Source organism: Heliconius melpomene, chromosome 21 (genome assembly GCF_056956725.1).
Source record: "Heliconius melpomene rosina isolate 202511_hmr_F chromosome 21, ASM5695672v1, whole genome shotgun sequence".
In the NCBI taxonomy this organism is placed as follows: Eukaryota; Metazoa; Arthropoda; class Insecta; order Lepidoptera; family Nymphalidae; genus Heliconius; species Heliconius melpomene.
Genome location: NC_140409.1, coordinates 4,559,899 through 4,580,239, shown reverse-complemented (window position 1 = coordinate 4,580,239; position 20,341 = coordinate 4,559,899). Strand labels below are relative to the sequence as shown.

General features: G+C 32.8%; 3 protein-coding genes across 3 annotated transcripts; all 3 read left to right on the top strand.

Annotated features, from left to right (window-relative positions):
• The first annotated feature begins 400 nt into the window (after window positions 1–400).
• LOC146526933 (uncharacterized) lies at window positions 401–2,294 on the top strand. Its single transcript, XM_085206472.1, has one exon. It carries the CDS (start codon window positions 458–460, stop codon window positions 2,258–2,260), a length of 1,803 nt encoding a protein of 600 aa, XP_085062598.1. The 5' UTR covers window positions 401–457; the 3' UTR covers window positions 2,261–2,294.
• A 256-nt stretch (window positions 2,295–2,550) lies between these two features.
• On the top strand, window positions 2,551–4,092 carry LOC146526932 (lysophospholipase-like protein 1). The gene is made up of 4 exons (XM_085206627.1): window positions 2,551–2,901; window positions 3,016–3,282; window positions 3,577–3,717; window positions 3,827–4,092. Exons 1-4 carry the CDS (start codon window positions 2,820–2,822, stop codon window positions 4,018–4,020), a joined length of 684 nt encoding a protein of 227 aa, XP_085062753.1. The 5' UTR covers window positions 2,551–2,819; the 3' UTR covers window positions 4,021–4,092.
• An 825-nt stretch (window positions 4,093–4,917) lies between these two features.
• On the top strand, window positions 4,918–15,238 carry LOC146526931 (uncharacterized). Its single transcript, XM_085205670.1, has 7 exons — window positions 4,918–9,179; window positions 9,431–9,590; window positions 9,714–9,892; window positions 9,987–10,178; window positions 10,759–10,877; window positions 11,881–12,004; window positions 14,966–15,238. The coding sequence occupies exons 1-7, from the start codon at window positions 4,918–4,920 to the stop codon at window positions 15,108–15,110; spliced, it is 5,181 nt and encodes a 1,726-aa protein (XP_085061796.1). The 3' UTR covers window positions 15,111–15,238.
• Window positions 15,239–20,341: the final 5,103 nt, after the last annotated feature.

The window sequence follows — 20,341 nt, the reverse complement described above, 5'->3', positions numbered from 1 at the left end:
TTTGGTATACTTATGTGTGTGTCGATTGTAACGAAACAAATATACCATTTTTTCCGTTTTAAATAAAACATGGTATATTATTAGAATTGGATCAAAAGATAAAAAAGATACCTTATTTAAATAATATTAATAATTATTAAATTTAATGAAAAAGCCCCGATGTAGAAATACAATAAAAATTAAAAAAGTAAGTAGAATATTTCATTAATACAAAACATCACAAATTAATAATATATATACTTCGTAGACTATTGGAAGGTATGTATTTTCCTATTTTTATTTATTTCTGATTTGCTGATTTAATTTATTTTTTGTATGAATTTTTTGTGTGAAAAATAACATAGACATTGCATCTACTTAGTAGTTTTGAAATGTCATGTCAAAAATTTGTCAACTGATCAAGAATATCTATAGCTACTAAATTTTTTTCGAAATATTTTAATATCACCATTTCCAAATGGCTTACAATCTTAGTGGACGGTTTCCACCGGCACCAAAATCATTTCCGATATTTGAACCAGCTGGAGTCTATCAAAATGTAAATTCAACTCTAATTCATCAAAATAATGTACCATTTTTGTCAAAATCTCCCAGAAAAACAGAAACCACATTGCCCGTATGGACGCACGCCCTGTATAATGGAGATGCACCTCCCAGAATACCTAACTGTTCTTCTTTATCGTCAAAGGTCCCTCGATTTCCATACAAAAGTTTGAGTAAAGAAGATATAGAAGAAATATTATGTCGTTGTGGAGTGGACGCTAAATGTGAATGTTTAAGTGAGGAGGAAGAATCTGATAATTTTTATTCAAATTCTCAATTATGTCAGGGCAAAATTCCAAGAAAAATATTTAAAGGTGTTCCTCCTCGTTCTGTACTTGGTGAAGGTATTTCTTCGCCGTGCAAAAGAGATGCAGGTTCTAAATCACGTATTCTTAAACAGATAAAAAATGATCCTCCATTTTATGATGTTAATGTAAAAGAGCACAGTGCTTTCTATCACGGATGGAAATGGAGTGAATGGAATTCTCAAAGAACCACCATAATTTCGGACTCTACACCTGGACCAACACATTATACGTTAGAAACATATCCTACAAAGGAATATCAATGCGCTGAGAAAGTCAGAGCATACAAACGAAAAACCTCCAAGCAATTAAGATTTATTGAAATTGTGCAAAGGAGAAATATATTAGAAAATCTTCCTGGGCCGGCTGATTACAGTCCAATGCTTCCAAGCGAAACATATCGAAAGTCATCATTATCAAAAGGGCAACGATTTCAAACGAATAAATACAATGAGATACCAGGACCAACCGAATATTTTATTAAAAGGGATTTTGAAAAAGACAAGGGGCCATTAAATATTTGCCATGCAAAATTGCCAACACCGGCAGCATTCGGAACAAAAGCTGTAAGGTTAAAGTATTCATTGGATAAAGGGCCAAGTCCTGCAAGCTATAATATTGACAGTAAATCGGATCAAAATAGAGTCACAAATTGCAATTTAGCCCCCTTTAATACTTCTACAAAAAGATTTAAGGTCGAAAACGACGAAGACGACAGCGATAGTAGCTTTTCACTTTCGGAAGAAGAAATTCAAGAAAGGCATAAGACCGAATTGAAGCATAATACCCCATCGTGGGAGTTTAGATCTAAAACCATTAGAATGAAACCATTAATTAGAAAACTAGATGAACCTAGTCCAGCGGACCTTCCACAGCCTACCTATAAGGTTAAACGAAATCGACTTCAACATGCTTGTCCATTTTCTTCCACAGCACCGCGTTTTCAAAATTGGTTTAACTGGATCCCAGTACATGGATCGCTACAAACACCAGGGCCAGGCTATTATGATCTTAAAAAACCAGAATGCCTAACGGCGGTCCCTCTTGGTCCAATCTCTCAAAGCCGGCGTTTTGTTGATAATGCATATTTGACACCGCCGCCAAATGAATACGAAGTCAATAATGGAGTAGAAACAATTTTAATGACTCATAATCAAACATTGAAAGATAGAATCACACACAAACATAAAATACGTTGGAATCCTCCATCTAAATTTAAAATATTGACATTAGAAGAAAAAGAATCTTTGTTGTTAAATAAATGTATTGCGCTTTTGGACGTCCCTGACATATTTTTATACGATAAAAGTGATTTTAATTACCATAAAACACCACCAACGACTATGCATCAGGACAAAACAAAATTATTGCGTTGTTTCACTCAATCGACTTTAATTAAGCGATATTTTTAAATTTGTGAAAATTAATATTAAATATCAGCATTACAATCTTATTACTCGACTGCAAAAGAAGGGTTTTTTTTGGTTTTTTTCTAAAAAATAATGAAATAAAAAATATTTTTTTGAAAATTTGTCATATTTTCTTTTTCTACAATATAAATATTATAATTTTCTAAATATCATTATTACCTACAATGAGCATGGAATTTAATTTGGGCAGCATCTGCGATCTGCAATCTGTGCACTATGAATTATGACGTATGAACTATCATTGTCAATAAAAATATAAATTGTAAATATAAGTGACATGTGATAAAGATCAAGATAAACGATTACATAAATACATTTATCAAAATTATAACCTACTAGAAAACTTTATATTTTTTATATTATCGAATGAACTTCGTTTTTATTATTATTTATCTTTAACAATATATTTTAATCTTAATTAGAGTAGTTTATATATTTCTTCTTATTTAAAAAAAAATCAACGTAAAATTGCGTTGTAATCTTATAAAATCTATTTCTCAATTAAGTAGTTTACGACTTAAAACATTTAAATAGTTCAAGTATGTCTAAATTAGGTGCCTTGCACTTTACAAAGCATACTGGAGTAAAGCACACTGCCACTGTTATTTTCTTTCATGGTTCAGGTATTAAAAATAATAATAAATATTCTAATTCATTATTTAATTAAATATAATAATTATATTTCAGATACATATCTTACTTTAAAAAAGAAACATACTTAAAAAATAAAATTGTAGGTGCCGCTGGTGATCATATGAAAGAATGGGTACACATAATGTCAAAAAACTTTACATTTCCTCACATAAAAATCTTGTATCCGACGGCTCCATTACAGCCATATACTCCTGCAGGTGGTTTAAGGAGTAATGTTTGGTTTGATCGTGTTGACATAAATAAAAAAGCACCAGAGGTACTAGAATCATTGGCAAAAATTGAAGTACATATCAAGCAACTAATTAAAAATGAAAATGATGCTGGCATTCCCAGTAATAGAATTATTGTTGGTAAGACTCAAAACTTTTGTGGCTAAATTTCGAATTATGATAGATTTTGTATGAAGACAGCAGCTTCACAATTTTTTTTGTATAGTGGGAAACATAGTGTCAAGGCACTTGATTCACCACTATCTGCCTAGATACAAGATACTCTACTACTGTTGAGTGGACTATGCTATCTCAATGTCTCACTTCATCTTGCCAGAGCAGGAAATTGAACCCACATCTATAACATTTACAGTCAGATATTGTGCTGTTGCTCTAAAAACACTACTCTTAATTATGTAAATTTTACTAATTTAGGTGGTTTCTCAATGGGTGGAGCCTTAGCTCTTCACACTGCATTTCGATGGGAACCAAACTTAGCAGGAGTATTTGCATTCAGTTCTTTTCTAAATGACAATTCTATTGTTTATAGACAGCTTCAAGAATCTAGTACTAGTGGTAAGATTTTGATCTTTATAATTTTCTGGTTATAATTTAAAATAAGTTGAACTATGATATACATATAGATCAAAATAATGATAAAATGACCTTGTTTCATTTCTTTTAGTGCCTCTTCTTCAAATTCATGGTGATAATGATGATCTTGTGCATATGGAATGGGGTCATGACACATTCAATGAACTTAAAGCAGTAGGTGTACAAGGAGAGTTTCACATTATGGAGAGATTAGGACATTCTATTAATAAAAAAGGCCTAAATATAATTAAAGACTGGATTGAAAAACTTTTACTGGATTTATAGTGATATTAAATATACCAAATGTAGTTTTAAAAAATATTTTAATGAAACTCAGTAAAATTTGTCATATAAATATTATTTTAATTTAATAATCCTTTTAAAGAAGTCTAATTATAGTTTATTTAAATTAAAACTTCATAGACTACAGCTATGTTGGTACAATATTAAAATTTTATATTACACTAAAGTAACAATAACTTCATTTATAATGTATCATATTAAGTAAGTCAAGAGAAATCTTAAACTCAATAATATTATTTGTGTTAATATTAAGATTTTTTGTTGGAATTATAGTATAAAATAGGAATTGTAGTAAACAATTGTTAATTTTAATTTTGTAAAAAAAAAAAATCAGCTTTACGCTATATCCCGCACACAGCAGGGTAGGCAGAGGGAACCTATGGTTAAGACACTCCGTTCCTTACTTTCCTTTATATAAATTTAAATAAATATTTTATTTCCTCGAGCGTCGCGTTACAGTCACATCTATGTGCCCCTGGGCCACGACGGCGACGCCCTCATAATAATAATATTTTTGTCATATATAATATTTTGTAAAAACGTTTTTAGCAGATGCCTATAGCTCTGCTATTGCTATGCAATGTAAGAAATATTTATTTGTAAGGCATAGAAAGACAGTTTTTATTATTGGTATGGGGCATACAGAGAAATATAATGTATTTAACTTGTTTAAACTATAACAAAATTTGTCTTTCGTGGACAGTGTTATTATGTAAAACTCTTTTAATTTGTAGATAATTTATATGTTTAAAAAAAGCCAGGCATTGACAGTTTATTATGCACTTGTTTTTCATATTATTGTAAAGTCGTAAATAAAGAATTGACTTAGATTATTATCACGAAGACAAATATAAGCGAAGATTATTAGCAGATAATAATATGGGTCTTAAAAAAGGAAAAGATTTAACTAATGATGAAAATTATTGGAGATTATGTATAGAGGAAGCTCCTTTAGATGAGGAATTGTGGAAAGTAAAAGTAATAATGATAGAAGCCGCCGAAAGTGACCAAGCTGGTATATATTTGAATAAATTTGAAACGTACGCAGCTAAGGAACGTAGATTTGTTATTAAGAATATATGTAAGACTGAAACAATATTCATGATAAATCAACTTGGAGGTGAGAAAAAAGTAAAAGATGATAGTCTTCGAGTATTTGAAGAGGGTCAAGCATATTTAAAAGAGAAGACAGATATTCCATCTGAAATAATGGCTCTTGTAATCAAGAACTTAATTCTAAAAATGAAAGAAGAATATTTGTACATTAAAAGACAAAAATTAGAAGTACGCGAAGGCATGAAAAGAGAATCTGTTACAATGATAAGTAATGCTGAAATTAGAGGTACAGTTGTGGTTAAAACACCTGAGCCTGACCCACAACCATTGCCACCAAAGGGGAAAGCAACCGAACAACAAAGCGAGAAACCTATCGAATTAGAAGAGGATAAAAAATATAATACTTTGTTACGTGTTAGAGGAGAAGAGTGGAGAGATAAGATTTATATAGACGATTTCCCTGAAGATGGTCCTAATTTGTATGTTGCTGTGACAGGATTTTTAGATCCGTACCTTGCGGGTAGCCTCATCAAAATTGGTATACCACTAACAGCTGTAGTTCAAATACGTATAGATCCAACAGTCACATTCATCCCACCAAGTCTATCCCGTACTACTAAAAGAGGACACAGTCAAACTGAATTACTCACGGATAAAACTATTAATTTTTGGAAAGATTTACAACAATTACGAATTGATAAAAGTACTGCAGATGACTTTAAAGATACAGCTTTTGTTGTATTTTCACCTCCATATTGGGCTGACGAAAAGCTATCAGAATGTGAGGAAAAAATATATGATGAAATATGTTATTTGATGTATGACCTACATGATTTAACTAGACAACATAATCACTACTTAAATAATATGGACATTATTACTATACCATTAGATGATAAAACAGATTTATATCAAGATTTTTACCTTCCAAAAGTGAAAGACATCCCGTTAGAATCAGTTACCACGTATTCAGTTTTACATGCTATTTTGCTAGCAGTGTGTGAGGAGAGTGCATTATTAAATAATAATAATAGCACATCTACGTCTCATATGACCAGCCCAACATTAAACAAGAGTCCAGAAGAGCAAATATGTAAATCAGAAGAACTTGTCAGGGAATTCATGAATAACTTGGGTAATATTGAATCATTTAAAAATAAATATCGTGTAACGTGTGGACAGGAATATGAAAATTTTAAAGATCCTATTATGATAAATCATGGTGACTTTTTGAAATACAAAACATTTCATTTAAAGGATACAATTTTAAATAATGAAGTTTATGCCATGCTGTCTGGTATGCCTTTTAATAAACTATGGCATGCTATAAAAAAACCTCTTGAAGAGGTAGAAGCTAAAATTAATTTTCATGTAAATTTGCTTGTGTCCTGCTTCGATAGGTTGGACATAGAAAAGATAGAACTGAAAAGACTTATGAATATATTGGCATGCCGAAAGGTGTACAATAATAGAAGCGCATTGAAAAAAGAACATTTGGTACCTTCTACTAAAGAAGAATTCAAAAAAAAATATTTAAAAAGAAGTATTCTTGCTGAGCCTTTGATAAAGAGTAGTTTATATGCATGTAGAAATTCAAATTTGTCTTCCTTACACTCCGAAAGCTTAGTAATTCAGGAGTCTATAGATTCCTCTATACTTGATTCTGATGAAGATCTTAAAATAAAGTATCTTTTTGAATGTCCAGATATTAGTGAGCTCGCATCAGCATCAGAAATAACTAATCAAAAGCCTATGAATCATATGATAGAAAATTTTGAATATTTTGAAGATTTTACGGGCATAAACGCCTTGCAAGTTATACTGAACGCGTTTAATCAATTTAACTGTGTCGATTATAAATATTGTGAAGTTACTGACTGCTTTATTTTGATGTTTTATAATAACCATGATAGTAATGGAATGGCTAGGGAAGAATGGCGTTGCCATCTTCCTACTTATTTATGCTTACAAGACTTTTTTGATTTTGTTTTAGAAGAACATTATGATTGGATAAAAAAGGAGGAAATGATCTATGATGAAAATATAAAAATGAAAACACAATTAGGCGAAAAAGAGTCAAAAAATCAAGAACTAGAGAAGTCTTGTATAGAAAATACAGATGTGGAATATGAATTGCTTATGGAAGGATCTCTGAAATATAATCAAATGAAAGAAATAAAAGATGATACTTCGGAAACATCTGTTTCGAAAATAGAGTCCTCCAATAGATCAAAAACACCTGTACCTAAAGTCAACTTAGATTCAAAAAATGTGAAGAAAGTCAAATCACCTTGTTCTGTGGTAGAAGAAAAAACTGAAATTATGAAAAAGCCATTTTCTGCTTATGACTTAAGTGACAGAAGATTAGAATTTTTTGGCAAAGATACATCTTTTTATTCTGAAGATGGTACTCGCATTTCTACATTATACTCTTTATTGATTCCAATGAATCTAGAATACGTAACACTTAATGTTACGAACAATAATGTAATAAAATTTTGGATGCATAAGGCGTTGGGAGAAATTGCCGCTTCTAACACAGCTGATTTATGTGAATCATTTAGAATCGAAACCAAAGATGACTTAATAATATATATAAAAAAACAATTTTATGCAATTCCTACATCTTTAGATGAGGAAACAATACACAAAAGTGTAATTGATAAAAATTTGTCTCCTAATATAATTAAATCAGATACACAAGTTCTTGAATGCAAGCCTTTCTATTCTTTAGTCCTTACCTGGCCAACTGGGCTTGTTACCGAAACCGTTTATGAAAATAATTCACAGAAAATTTCTCACATTAAGCAACATTACCTTTCAAAGTTAAACAACCTTAATGAAGACATGCGTTGCATAAGCTTAAATGGTGAAGTTATTATTTTTGATGAAAATGGTGATATAAAAATACTGAAACCAGATGGAACGTATTATAGGGTAACTAAATATGAAAAAAGAATTATTAATGAAGCAGGTTCTGAAGAAGCGCGTAGTACCACAAGTTCGGATAAAAGTAAAAAGGGTACAGAAAAAGATAAGAAAAAAGATAAAGCAACTCCTTCAAAGTCACCTAAAAAGAATGTCGAAGATGATGAAAACCTATTGAAACCAAAAGAATATGAATTATATATAGAAGAATTTGAAATAATAGAAAATAATGGCTTAAAAGAAAAATGGATAAATAATGAAAAAGTAAATACTGAAAAAGTGCTTATTAAAACAGCAACTGATTATTGTTTAGGAGAAATATTTTCAAGGCGGATGGATGGAACAAATATACTACTGAATAAAGATGGTGTGCTAGTTGTGACATTTCCAAATAACACAAGAATTACAACAAGTTTTGTAATTGAAGAAACCGACATATTTCCCGAATGGACTGATGAAGAAATAGAGTATTTGTCTATGTTTGAAGCAAAATTAGAAAATGATACAGTACCCCGTAAAGATTCTGAATCTCCTAGAAGTTTTTCATCGTTGTACAGGAGAGGCTCACGGATAATTAATTCCAAAAGTTTAGTTGAAACCAATTCTACTGGAAGTAGGAAAGACGGTTACGTGTCGGTCTATTTAATATATTCAATAGAACATTACAACTTTACCACTGTTACCATTAATAAATATAATGACACTATTAGCATCGAATCGCCAAGCGACACTCGTGTCGTTATAGATAGTTATAATAATTATGAATTCGTTTTAAACAACGTTACATCAGCGACTTTTAATGGGAAATACTTAAGTTTAGACCATACTACTTGTACTGAGTGTGACTCGCATAACAATTGCGAAGTAAAGATTTGTTCTGAAGTTGATAACTCTAGTGATATCAAAATGCACTGGTTAAAAATGTTAGATGCAGTTGGTAAATGTGTTATTGTTGACAAAGATGGTAATATTGATATTCCGCAAGATTCTGAAAATTCCTTGGAATACCATGCATCTAAAATATCAGATCCTTCGTCTCTGTTACCTGATAACGAACATATAGAAAGTTTTAAAAGTTTATCTGGCACAAAAACATCGCATACATCGTGTAAAGAAATGTTACTAGCGAATTCTCTGAGATTTTTTGTGCTGACTCGGTAAGATGTTAAAAAATATATTTAAAATTAAGATACATACTTTACTTTTACTTTAAATTATTAGTATTTATTTTAATTTTAAAATTTGTCTAAGTAAATACGGGTGTATTTACAAACCGCTCTCAAGTCTGAGATCGATCTTGAGATTCTCTTTTTATTCATAAATTAATATCTATGAATCAAAACGCCATCACAAGTTCGATCTCAGACTTGAAAGTCAATGACAATTTATAAATACGGGCCTAATACAGCGAATTATCTTGTTCGGAGCTGATACATCGGGCACTCGTTGAAAGATGTAAGCAAGACTGTCAAAAACATATATGGTGTTCCATTAATGAATATCACACATTAGGAGATTATCGGAGCCTTTGGTCCGTTTTGGCACCCATTGATATTACGGAATCAGAAGTTAGTATTTTTTTCAATCAACTGTAAGTATTTATCTAAAATAAAGAAGAGAAATGTGAATGATGAATTCCACATCTTTAAACATTATTCATAATTTATAGCAGAATTTTTATTTTATTTTAGAAATGGTTGATGGATTCAAAATTATGTGATAAGCCGAAATCTATGACCTTTAAAGATTTGGAAATAGATACTGGAAAGGGATTTTATCATTGGATGCGTCCTTATAAAAGATTCAAACCTAAACCCATCAAGCCCAATCCAGTTCTACCAAAAAGGCTACCTAGAGCTTTTATTTTGCGGTATCGACTTCATTTTTTAAATATTTAAGAGTACCTACTACAAAAAATGATATTTTATCATTACTAATGATATCTGATAGAAAATTGTAATTAGCGTTTTAGAGCAACAGTGGCCAGATGATAAAAGAGAACAATTAATGGGTGCAAAAGAACTTGTGACCGCTGTCCTTCGCTATCGAAACCTTTTGGAAAACGAGAGTCAAACTCTTTTTAATGTTCCCTCAAGAGATCTTAGAAGTGAAAATGAGAAAAATAACGATAAAATTATACAAAAGATTGCACATAGGTAAAAGATGAATGTCAAATATTTAAAATTTATAATGACAAGTTTGTTTATTCTGTGTAGTGTAAGAGAAGGAGGTACAATTATCAGGATAAATTACGATAGTGACTCTTCTTTTTTCTTTACACGGCGTTGGTGCTAAAGGAAAGCATATAATGTCCCGATTTTGATGAAATTATTCTGCCCCTATAGCCTATTAAGGCCTGATTTTTTAATAAAGTGCGTCAGATCTCCTTTGCCTGCCCCTGGTATGTGTAGGATAGACTATGAAGCTAAAAAATGACCTAGACTAAGATCCAATTGGAATACGTATTACGTTTTCTACGTTCTCCGTTCAAAGCGGAATGACGTGCTCATATATAGGTACCTACTGACCTAGTGTCGCGTGCCTGCTTAATGCTGTTTTCATATGTACCAAAGTACTAAATTATTATAATAATATGCAATATAAAACGATGTTTCCCACTCATATTCAGTGAAATAAAAAAAAGAACGGTCCCCAATTTTAACCCACTGGTGTCATTTCCGTCTATAAGCAAACAAAACATGTAATTTTACTTATAAAGTAATATTTGTAAAACAGAGTATATAAGAAAATAAAAGGTCGCTTATTTGAAGATATCAGTAACAGGGCAAGATTAACTATCACTACGGAACCGCAACCGCCCCTAGAAGAGGTGTCAACAGAAGAAGCTGAGGAAGGTAGAAAGTAGAGATATTGACTGTTAAATTAACGAAAAAAAGTAAATTAATAAAATAAATCAGCAGCTTCACGCTGTATCCCGCACACAGCAGGGTAGGCACTCCGTTCCCCACTGTCTGCCGGATTCTGGAGCCATTGTGTGTTGAGTGGCAGAACTCAACGCCGCGCTTTGCCGCGATACCAGGAAATTTAAACTTAAATAAATATTTCACTTCCTCGAGTGGGGATCGAACCCACAACCGTCGGTTACAGTCACACCCTTGTGACGCTGCGCCATGACGGCCTCATATCTCTCTGAAAAGTAAATTCATTAATATAAAGTAAAAAAATTGAAAACGTTAAATATTTATCTATATATATAAAATCGAAAGGTCACTCACTCATCACGAAATCTCAGAAACTACAAGTGCTAGGAGTCTGAAATTTTGCATAGGAGTTACTTATAGGGCGTAGGTGCTCGCTAAGACGGGAATTTGTAATATTCGATTTCTAAGGGGTTGTTTTTGGGGTCGAAAGTTTGTATGAAACTTCGTTACTACAAATGCTAGAAGTCTCAAATTTTGCATAGACGTCACTAGGACGTAGCCATGGAGACAGAAATTAATAATAATATAGTTCACGCGGGTGTAACCGCGAGCGGGCCGCTAGTTTAATATAAGTACATTAACTCTAACTATTTACACATTATAAGTAGGCACTTAGAACTAAGGCTCGTCTTTATTTAACCGCTCTCTGAGATCGATTTTAAGATGTCCTTTTTATCTCACGTTATATATCTATGAATGAAAACGGCCTATAAATACGGGTTTAACTAGGTATATATAAAGAAATTTGTCTAATGTAAAAATATATAGGTATAAATAGGTATCTATGAAGTATCATTATTTGTTTTTTCTATCTTAATAGGAGTAAATTAAAAACTATTTTATTTTATTTTTTTTCCAAAGTATAAAGTAGTTTTTGTTTATAACATTGACATTGCGAATTGGTTGATCCCATAAGGAACAGAAGAATCTGAGGAAACAACTACAATTAAGGAAATTGAATCGGCGGAGAAAATGAGTCCCAACTTAAAGCGCTACTGGCGACGTCGTGAGGAGGAGTACAACGAAGAACAATTTTATAAGTAAGTTATTTTAGCTTCTCACTCCATACATATATCGGAGTAGGCAAAGCAGGTAAGAAAACTTAGTGTCAAGACAAGAGGTTACCAGACTCTACTCTCTCTCTCTCTCAGACGTCGTCTCTGTGCACTTCGATAACATTTGAATATCTTAAATAGTATGTAGATATATAGGTACTTAATAATACCTATACCTAAAGGACGAATAATGTTTATTTTTAATTGAATTATTTTCTTATTATTTTTACCTCTACATATAAATATGTAATATGTTTGTGTTTGTGCGATGATGGTTATCTATCGTTAGAGATTTGCAATTTACACTATGAATATATTAATTTCCTAACTTACCTCTGTATTCCGCACCTGGCAGGGGAGGTAGATAGGGGAACCCGGGAATCTATTGTAAAGACACTATGTTCCCGGGTGGTGGAAATGGCCCATTGAAATACTTCCGTTTCCCTCCTTCCGCCGAATCATGATAGCATTAGGGGAGAGCGGGGCCAAAAGTTCCGATTTTTTTTTAACCTCAAATATTGCTACGAATACTTGATTTTAGTATTTATACAATATAATCAAATTAAACTTACATATCTAGACTTGCAATTAAAACAGTAATTTGGGGTATTCTTTGTAAGACTTTTTTATTATGATTTTTTTTATGACTGAAGTCGGAAAGTAACAACTTACCCCGACTTGGGGCAAGTTGTTAACAGACCGGGGTAAATTGTTACCATATTTTTAAAGCTATTATTTGCAAAATAAAAAACAATAAATAATCGAAAAAAGCCTGTTTATTTAAGAAATAATCAACAGTATCGTAATAATTACCAGGCGCAAAAACAAATCTTTTTTAACCGACTTCTGTAAGAAAAGAAGATTATCAATTCGACTGTTTCTTTTTTTTATGTATGTTACTTCATAACTTTTGATTAGGTGAACCGATTTTGATGATTTTTTTTTATTTGAAAGGTAGTGCTTCCCGTGTGGGAACCAATTTTTTTTTGGTCTATTTTTGACAATTTTGTCTATGAGAAAATCACATAAGTATTAAATTTGTATTGGTACGTGTGCGACAAAATGACGAATAACTCAATATCACGCCAACCGATTCTAATGATTCTTTTCTTATTTGAAAGAATACACTTCAAGGATAGTTTGATAAAAGTTTAGTTAGGTTCTGATTATAAAATCCGGTCAAAATTGAGAAAATTTGTTTTTATTTTGGTAAATATTGCTTATACTGGAATAGTTACAAGGGAAAACTTTGTTAAAATTATTGTCAGAAGTAAGATTCCCCATCGTTGCATTTCTTTTCAACCAACCTTAAAAAAAGAAGTTTTCATTTTCAACCGACTTCAAAAAAAGAGAGGTTCCCAATTCGCCCGAATATTTTTTATGTATTTTCTTGTTAATATACCCAAATGTTAGTTTCCACAAAAATAATACCTAATTGAGTCAAGTTTTACATATCACAACAGATGCCACTCGTTAACAACCACTACCACCACAACCAACACTCGTTTAAGAAGTATCCTTTTAAGGTTACTTATCACTTAAAATCGTGAAAGAATTAATTTTGAACAAAAAAAAACCGAGCCGAAAAACAACGGAAGTAAAAAGTAAAAGATAATTTTACATAAAATAAAACTTATTTTGATTTTGTTAAACCAAAATAATAAACAAAAAAATTATACCTTTAGGTTTTTGCACTTAATATGTATATGTAATTCTTTGGTAACAGTTTTTATCTTATTCCTGCAATCTTTGAAAACTACATCCGCTGCTTTTTGCATCAACTCATATGGCACATAACCTCGAGTTGATTTCCGAGCATAAGTCCGCATGTTACTAAATTGCAATATTTTTTAGTATGAAAAATTACAATATTTACATCCCATTATTGGTACAAATGAATTGGCGAAAGTTTTTCGTCACAACAATAGGTCTCAACATGCCCCAAACAAAGGGAACATCTAGCCCCAAAAACACGTGTTGAAAAAAAATTAAATACAAATAAGATATAGAAAACATAAATAATTTACAAATAGTGTTCCGAAATAGTAGGTAATATAATGTAAAAAAAACACTAACATACTCGAGGCTAATCGTTAAAATTTGTGAGATAGACCAAAAATATGAAATGCAAAAATATTTACAAACGTGCACCAACGACACCCGTGTGCTATTCCATTGGTTTCGGATGCCACTGGATTGTTCAATATGCTGGCCATGGGTGCGCTATCACATTGCATTTCACTATATGTTTACTAAATATTCCTATCACTTTTCTCCGCGAAATTATTTCCATCGGAACAACTTACCTCGGTAACTTTTAGCCCCGCTCTCCCCTACGTGTTAAGTTGCGGAACTCAACGTCGCGCTTTGCCAGAGCGAAAAAATGAAAATATTAAACAGGTATTTCATTTACTCTACTGGTAATCAAACCCATAACCAGCCGGATTTACAGTCGCAAACTGGGCCTCTGCTCCAGACTGACCTCAATAATGACATTTTCAAGTCAAACTATCTTACTTAAGGATTTTCACTTATGAAATAGGCTAGGTACGGTACGGTATGTCTTTTATTTTTTAATTTTTTAAAGTAAAACATAGCACCTGCCTTATCATATTGTAAGTATTTTAGCTTTTTATTAATGATCACCATGCTGTCCATCGCTGTACCCCGCACCCAGCAGGATAGGCAGAAGGAACCTGGTGTTAAGACACTCCGTTCCTCATTTTCCGCTGTATTATGGAGGTATTGCGTGTTGAGTGACGAAACTCAACGCCGCGCTTTTGCCTTGAGAGGAATGATAATATATATTTTCATTTCTCGACTGAGGTTCGAAACCATAACCAATGGCGTACCTATATAATATATATATGTAGTAAGTACTTACCTACCTATATTATGTATACTCACATTCTAAATATTAATTTTAATGAGTATTATTACTTATAGGTATCTCTTGAGAGAAGACAATGTGCCGCCATATTTCCAAAACGTCCTGGCTGGCGGTATATGGTGGGAAGTAAACAAGGCTGTCGATGATGCTATAGGAAAAGTCGAACGACTGCCGATGGAGTGCAGCTGTGACGAGAAATAGCGTTATTATGAACCTCCTTCTTCTTCCTCCTGGCATTAATCCCGGCTATTGCCAGGGTCTGCCCTCCTACTCAACCTACTCCACTTTGCACGGTCTTTTGCGTCAAAAGCGTTATTATGAACCTATGTCTGTCTAATTTGTTGATATTATTTATATAAATAATACTTAATAGGTATTCGGTGTGTTTTTTTTATCAGATTCACGCTCTATCCCGCACACAGCAGGGTAGGCAGGGGGAACTTGTTAAGTCACTATGTTTCTCATTTTCAGCTGAGAGTGGCGGAACTGAACACCGCGCTTTGCCTCGAAAGCAGAACGAGCAAATTACCATATATTTTTAAAAAAAAAATTCCTCTCAAACCTTATGAATGGAGAGCCACCCAATGAAATGGTCTACTTATTCTGGAATCCCGAAACTCTACATATTGTTTTGTATTTTCTCGAGCCGGAATCGAACCCACAACCATTCGCGCTTACAGTCGCACACTTGTGCCCCCGCACCACGACTGGCAAGCGCTCTTATAATTCTCTAATATTCTTTTCCTAAAGAAAAGATTAGGTCTAAACAACATCGAAGTTTCTTATCCGGATTAGTGAGAGGTTGTAGGTGATTGGTGTCCCACCAGGCGGTGTGGCTAGTGGCCGCGGAGGCCAATTTATGTTTAGACCGAATGGCGGGAGAAGTGCGAAACGGCGTGGGCGAATTCGCTTGTCACTTTTCCCCACCGCTTTTTCCTACGGCTTCGAGCCAGTGGCGATGAAGCGCAGCGCACCACGCCATTGGCTCCCTCTGCAGCCAATGAGCTCCCGCCCGCGTCTCGGCCCTAGGCACGAAAGGGACCGAGCCGAGGCCCGGACACAGTCCGTCCCGGGCCCTTGGCAAGGATTGTGTCATCGACGCGACCCGCTTCCGTTGCCGTGTCCGATAAGTGTCTAATTGTTTGTGTATGTGCATTATAATGGAATGACGCGATAGACTCTCCTAAGCCTACGTAGTACTCTACACGTGAGTACCTAGCTCTTAATATAAGCTATGTTTACTTCGTTTGACACGAGATGGCGCTAGACGCCGCGATCCACTAACGAGCTGTGTCATTGAACCAGTAAATATTTATGATTGCAATGCTTCACATGTTATCGGGTGCACGAGTCTTTGTTTACTTTTTCAATATCTAAACAAACTGCGTTTGTAAAATGCATGTGTTTGTAGAACAACAATTGGGTAACCTATTAGTTTGACTAATTATGGAATAGTTAAAATGGGAATATGTTACCGAAGGTTTTATCATGAAATATGATAGGACCTGATTATATATATGTATACTATAATAAAAACTCGAAGTGCTGTATTACGACATATAATATCTTGCTGGTGTAGTTTGTTGAGCAGTGATTTACAAGTCGTCCTTATTTCGTTTGCTATAAAGTCTATATTCGCTGGAGACAAGGTGTGCGGTGTCGTAACTCGTCACCAAGTAAGGTCTAATGACCCTGACCTACGAGCAACGCTTGCATATCGCGTAATATGTTGTGGCCAGCAGCCAGCGCCACCGAGCCTACCTGCGGTCCAGGAGGATGTCAGTTTTACGCTGATTTCTTTTAATTTTTTATATCCTTTAACATTATATCCATTTGACAACATTTTCACAATCTATATTGATATGTTTTATTTGATATAGCTATGTAAGAACATTATGTACCATATAAATTTTCGAAATTAATTTTCTTTATTATAAACTATGTTTAGTTTCTTTTAGTTTTATAATCACACCATTTAATATTATAACAAAGAAATAAAACAAAATTAATATTAATATATCTTTCACCCTTCTTTTACTAAACAACAAGAACAGGTGGTTGAGTTTAATTTTCGTTGACATTTCTACTAAAGCTCAGATTCAGCTTATACTTTTGATCTAAAGAGTTGATATACCGTGTGTTCCTCATACAACGTGACATCGAAGTGATTGGTGCTCACCTGGCACCCTCGAAGCGCCATAAATTAAGAACTGAACTGGACTGACTTCATATACGATTATTTTTGTCTATTTACTGTTGATTTTAAATGAACAGTCCGCTATTGTAGTAGTTCAACAGGTGGCCCCGATTTATATTGTATGCTATGCTTTTTACAGTAAGTATTTATGGAATCCCATTTCGATTTTATTATTGCTTTTACTTACGCACACGATTATCCAATAATTGGAAGAATTTGATTGTCTATAATTATGAAAAATCGATGATTACTTATTTTGAACACAAAAATTTATCGCTTGGGCCCAGTCATGACAAGTTCACTCTAGGTTCCCTCTGCCTACCCTGCTGGGTGCGGGAAACAGCGTGAAGCTTATAAAAAAAATATGCTCTACTTTTTTCTTTTAATTTGTTACATACAGTTACACGAATACATTTACTCTATTAGTTATGAGATATCTATTTCATAAAACAGATTCAATATCTATTAACCAGAGAGCTTTGTATATTTATATCCTTAGCAAGAAAAATCTTAGTAGAGTTAACATTGTAGAGATTGGTTAATCTATAGGTACATATAATAAAAAAAAGTAAAAATGGCGCGTCTGTACATTGAATATGTTTACAAAATAATAATTGAGGGGGGTTTAGGAACAGCCCAGAAGTTTAGTTTAGTTTTGGCATTTAGTTGAAGCGGACAAAGCCGCGGGAGGGCCGCTAGTTTTTATAATAAATTTGATCTAATTATATATCCATGTTCTCTCAGCCTTTGTTGCCATCACAGTCAAACATTATATTTTAAGTATTTAATTATAATGATCTGTTCTGAAGACCTGCTTCTGGTCTCACAATTGGCTCTGATAGAGTAACCCACTCCTTTCTCCTCCTACCTTAGGTGTAAAAATCTTACTAGACAGAATAACAATTCCAATAAGAACAATTAATTGGCAGATTTCTATGTTTTAAGTCATAGTATGCAGGATTCCTTATTTCTATCATAAAATATATTAATTCTAATAAGGTGTGGGATAATTAGAAAAATATTTTTGTATAAGGTAATATTTTATTATTTTGTTATTTGAAATTTTATCACTACTTACTTATGATAACTATAGATATTTGACAAACAGAATTCTTTATTAAATTAATTTTAAATTATAGTATTTTTAATCTCTATCAATGCTATTTAGGAAGATTAACATTATTTAGGGTACCTAGTATTTTCTTAAAAGAATTTTTTAATATGTTCTTTATAAAACCTACATCACGATTGAGTCCTTTCTTTTCCTTTCCTTCGCGGAAAAGGTTGCGAGAAAAATCTTCAAAATAATTTATTTAGATTATCTATTTATATGCCATGGAAATCTATTTTATCTAACCTGAGCAATAGATAATATTAAATGTGCAAATATTATTAGTTCAAAATTCATCCCCTATCGAATCAAAAAATAAGGCACATATACAATCGTTCAAAGCGACGGTGGTGGGTTCGATTCCAAGTCGATGGAATTAATAATTATCTACTTAATTAATATTTTCTGTGATAATGGTTGTCTGTTAGAGATTGCTATCAGCAATAAGACCGCCTTTGCACGCTCTGGATTTATTTTAAGATTGACCTTTATTGTCTCCTCTCCTCTCTATCAGCTTTGTGGGCAATAAAGTGTTTCTATTCTGTTCTATTCTATTTTCATTTCTTCGCTCTGATACATAGTCAAAATAGAACCCGTTCAGTTCCGCCACTCAACACGCAGACTCGAAATTGCCGACGAAAGTGGGGAACAGAGCTATGTGGCATGCGACATACATACATACATATACTGAAAAATACAATGTAGTTACAATAATTTCATTATCATATTTCAATTTGTGCAATTATTAAAAAGAACAATAACATGAAATATCACTTTTCAAAGGTAATAGAATACCGGACTATCTTCGTATCTTCGAAGACTGTTCACATGAAATCTGAGCTTTGCTTAGTTTGTTTTTATTATTGTAGGTAGTTACTACAATATATCTATGTGATATAGCGACTATGTAATGCTTTTTATCTGTAAAATTTAATTAAATCATTAATCTTAGTTAATATAGTACTTTCATATATAAATAGGTCACCATACAGCGAGCGGGAAACGAACCTACAGCCCAGAGAGATCTAAATGGTCTCCAATTTCCGGTAAATTAATATATCTTTTGAAAAGATACTAAATACATTGATATTCATTATTGTTATAATATTTATTATTATTTTAATTTTCGCTCCATTCCGATTAAAATGGTAGATATAGGCAAAGGGCAACGTTAAGTGGTAATATACTCCGTTCCCCACTTTATTCTCCCGAGTGGGAGACTTACAACCGTCGCGTTTTTAGTCAAAAGTTGTAAAATAGCATTTTAAAAGAAAAAAAAATAGAGAAGTTTGCTATAAAAATGACAATTTAAAAATATTTATCATAATAAATGCATATATTTTTTTTAGTTTGAACGCACTACCATCGCGGTGTTCCCTTACCACCATGTAAGTTCCCTCTGGTGTGGTGTCTTTTCCATAAAAAAAATCGCGCAAATAGACGCGCACTGCACCCCGACGGTTGTTGGTGTCAAAAAATAATATTAATTAATTAATTATATTAGTTTATTAATTATATTAGTTTATTAATTATATTAATTAATAATATTAGTTTGCATTAAATTTTATTTCGAGTCCTTAAATGTTATATGAACAAAAACCTACGTATTTCAGTTAATTTTAACGATTTTTTTTGAACTCTATTAATCTAATTCTATTAGAATTGAAAGACATACCTAACCTAAAAACTAAACGCTATGGTTGTATATGGGTTCGATGTATACTCGAGGGGATGATGATATTTAAAATATTTTCATTTTCCCGCTCTGGGAGACAAAGCGTGGGCTTGATTTTCGCTAAAGAACACGCAAATGAGTGAAACGTGAAGAGCGCAGTGTCCTAACACTAGGCTCTCCTAGGCCAAGTTGAAAAAATCGAGCTGCTTTAGTTTCCTAGTTTATACATTCGTCCCGTAATCAAAAACTATAGGGTACGTTCCTTGATGTGGACAATTATGAAATGTGGCACGAAATGAGAACTTATAAATAAAGAAATAAAAAGATAAAAATTATTACAAACTCGTAATGGTAGTTCATTTCATACAAAATGAGTTTATATGTCCGCAAACACAAAAATTTGTCAAATTTTATAAGTTTTACTTCCCGTTGGACCCAAAACTAAGTAC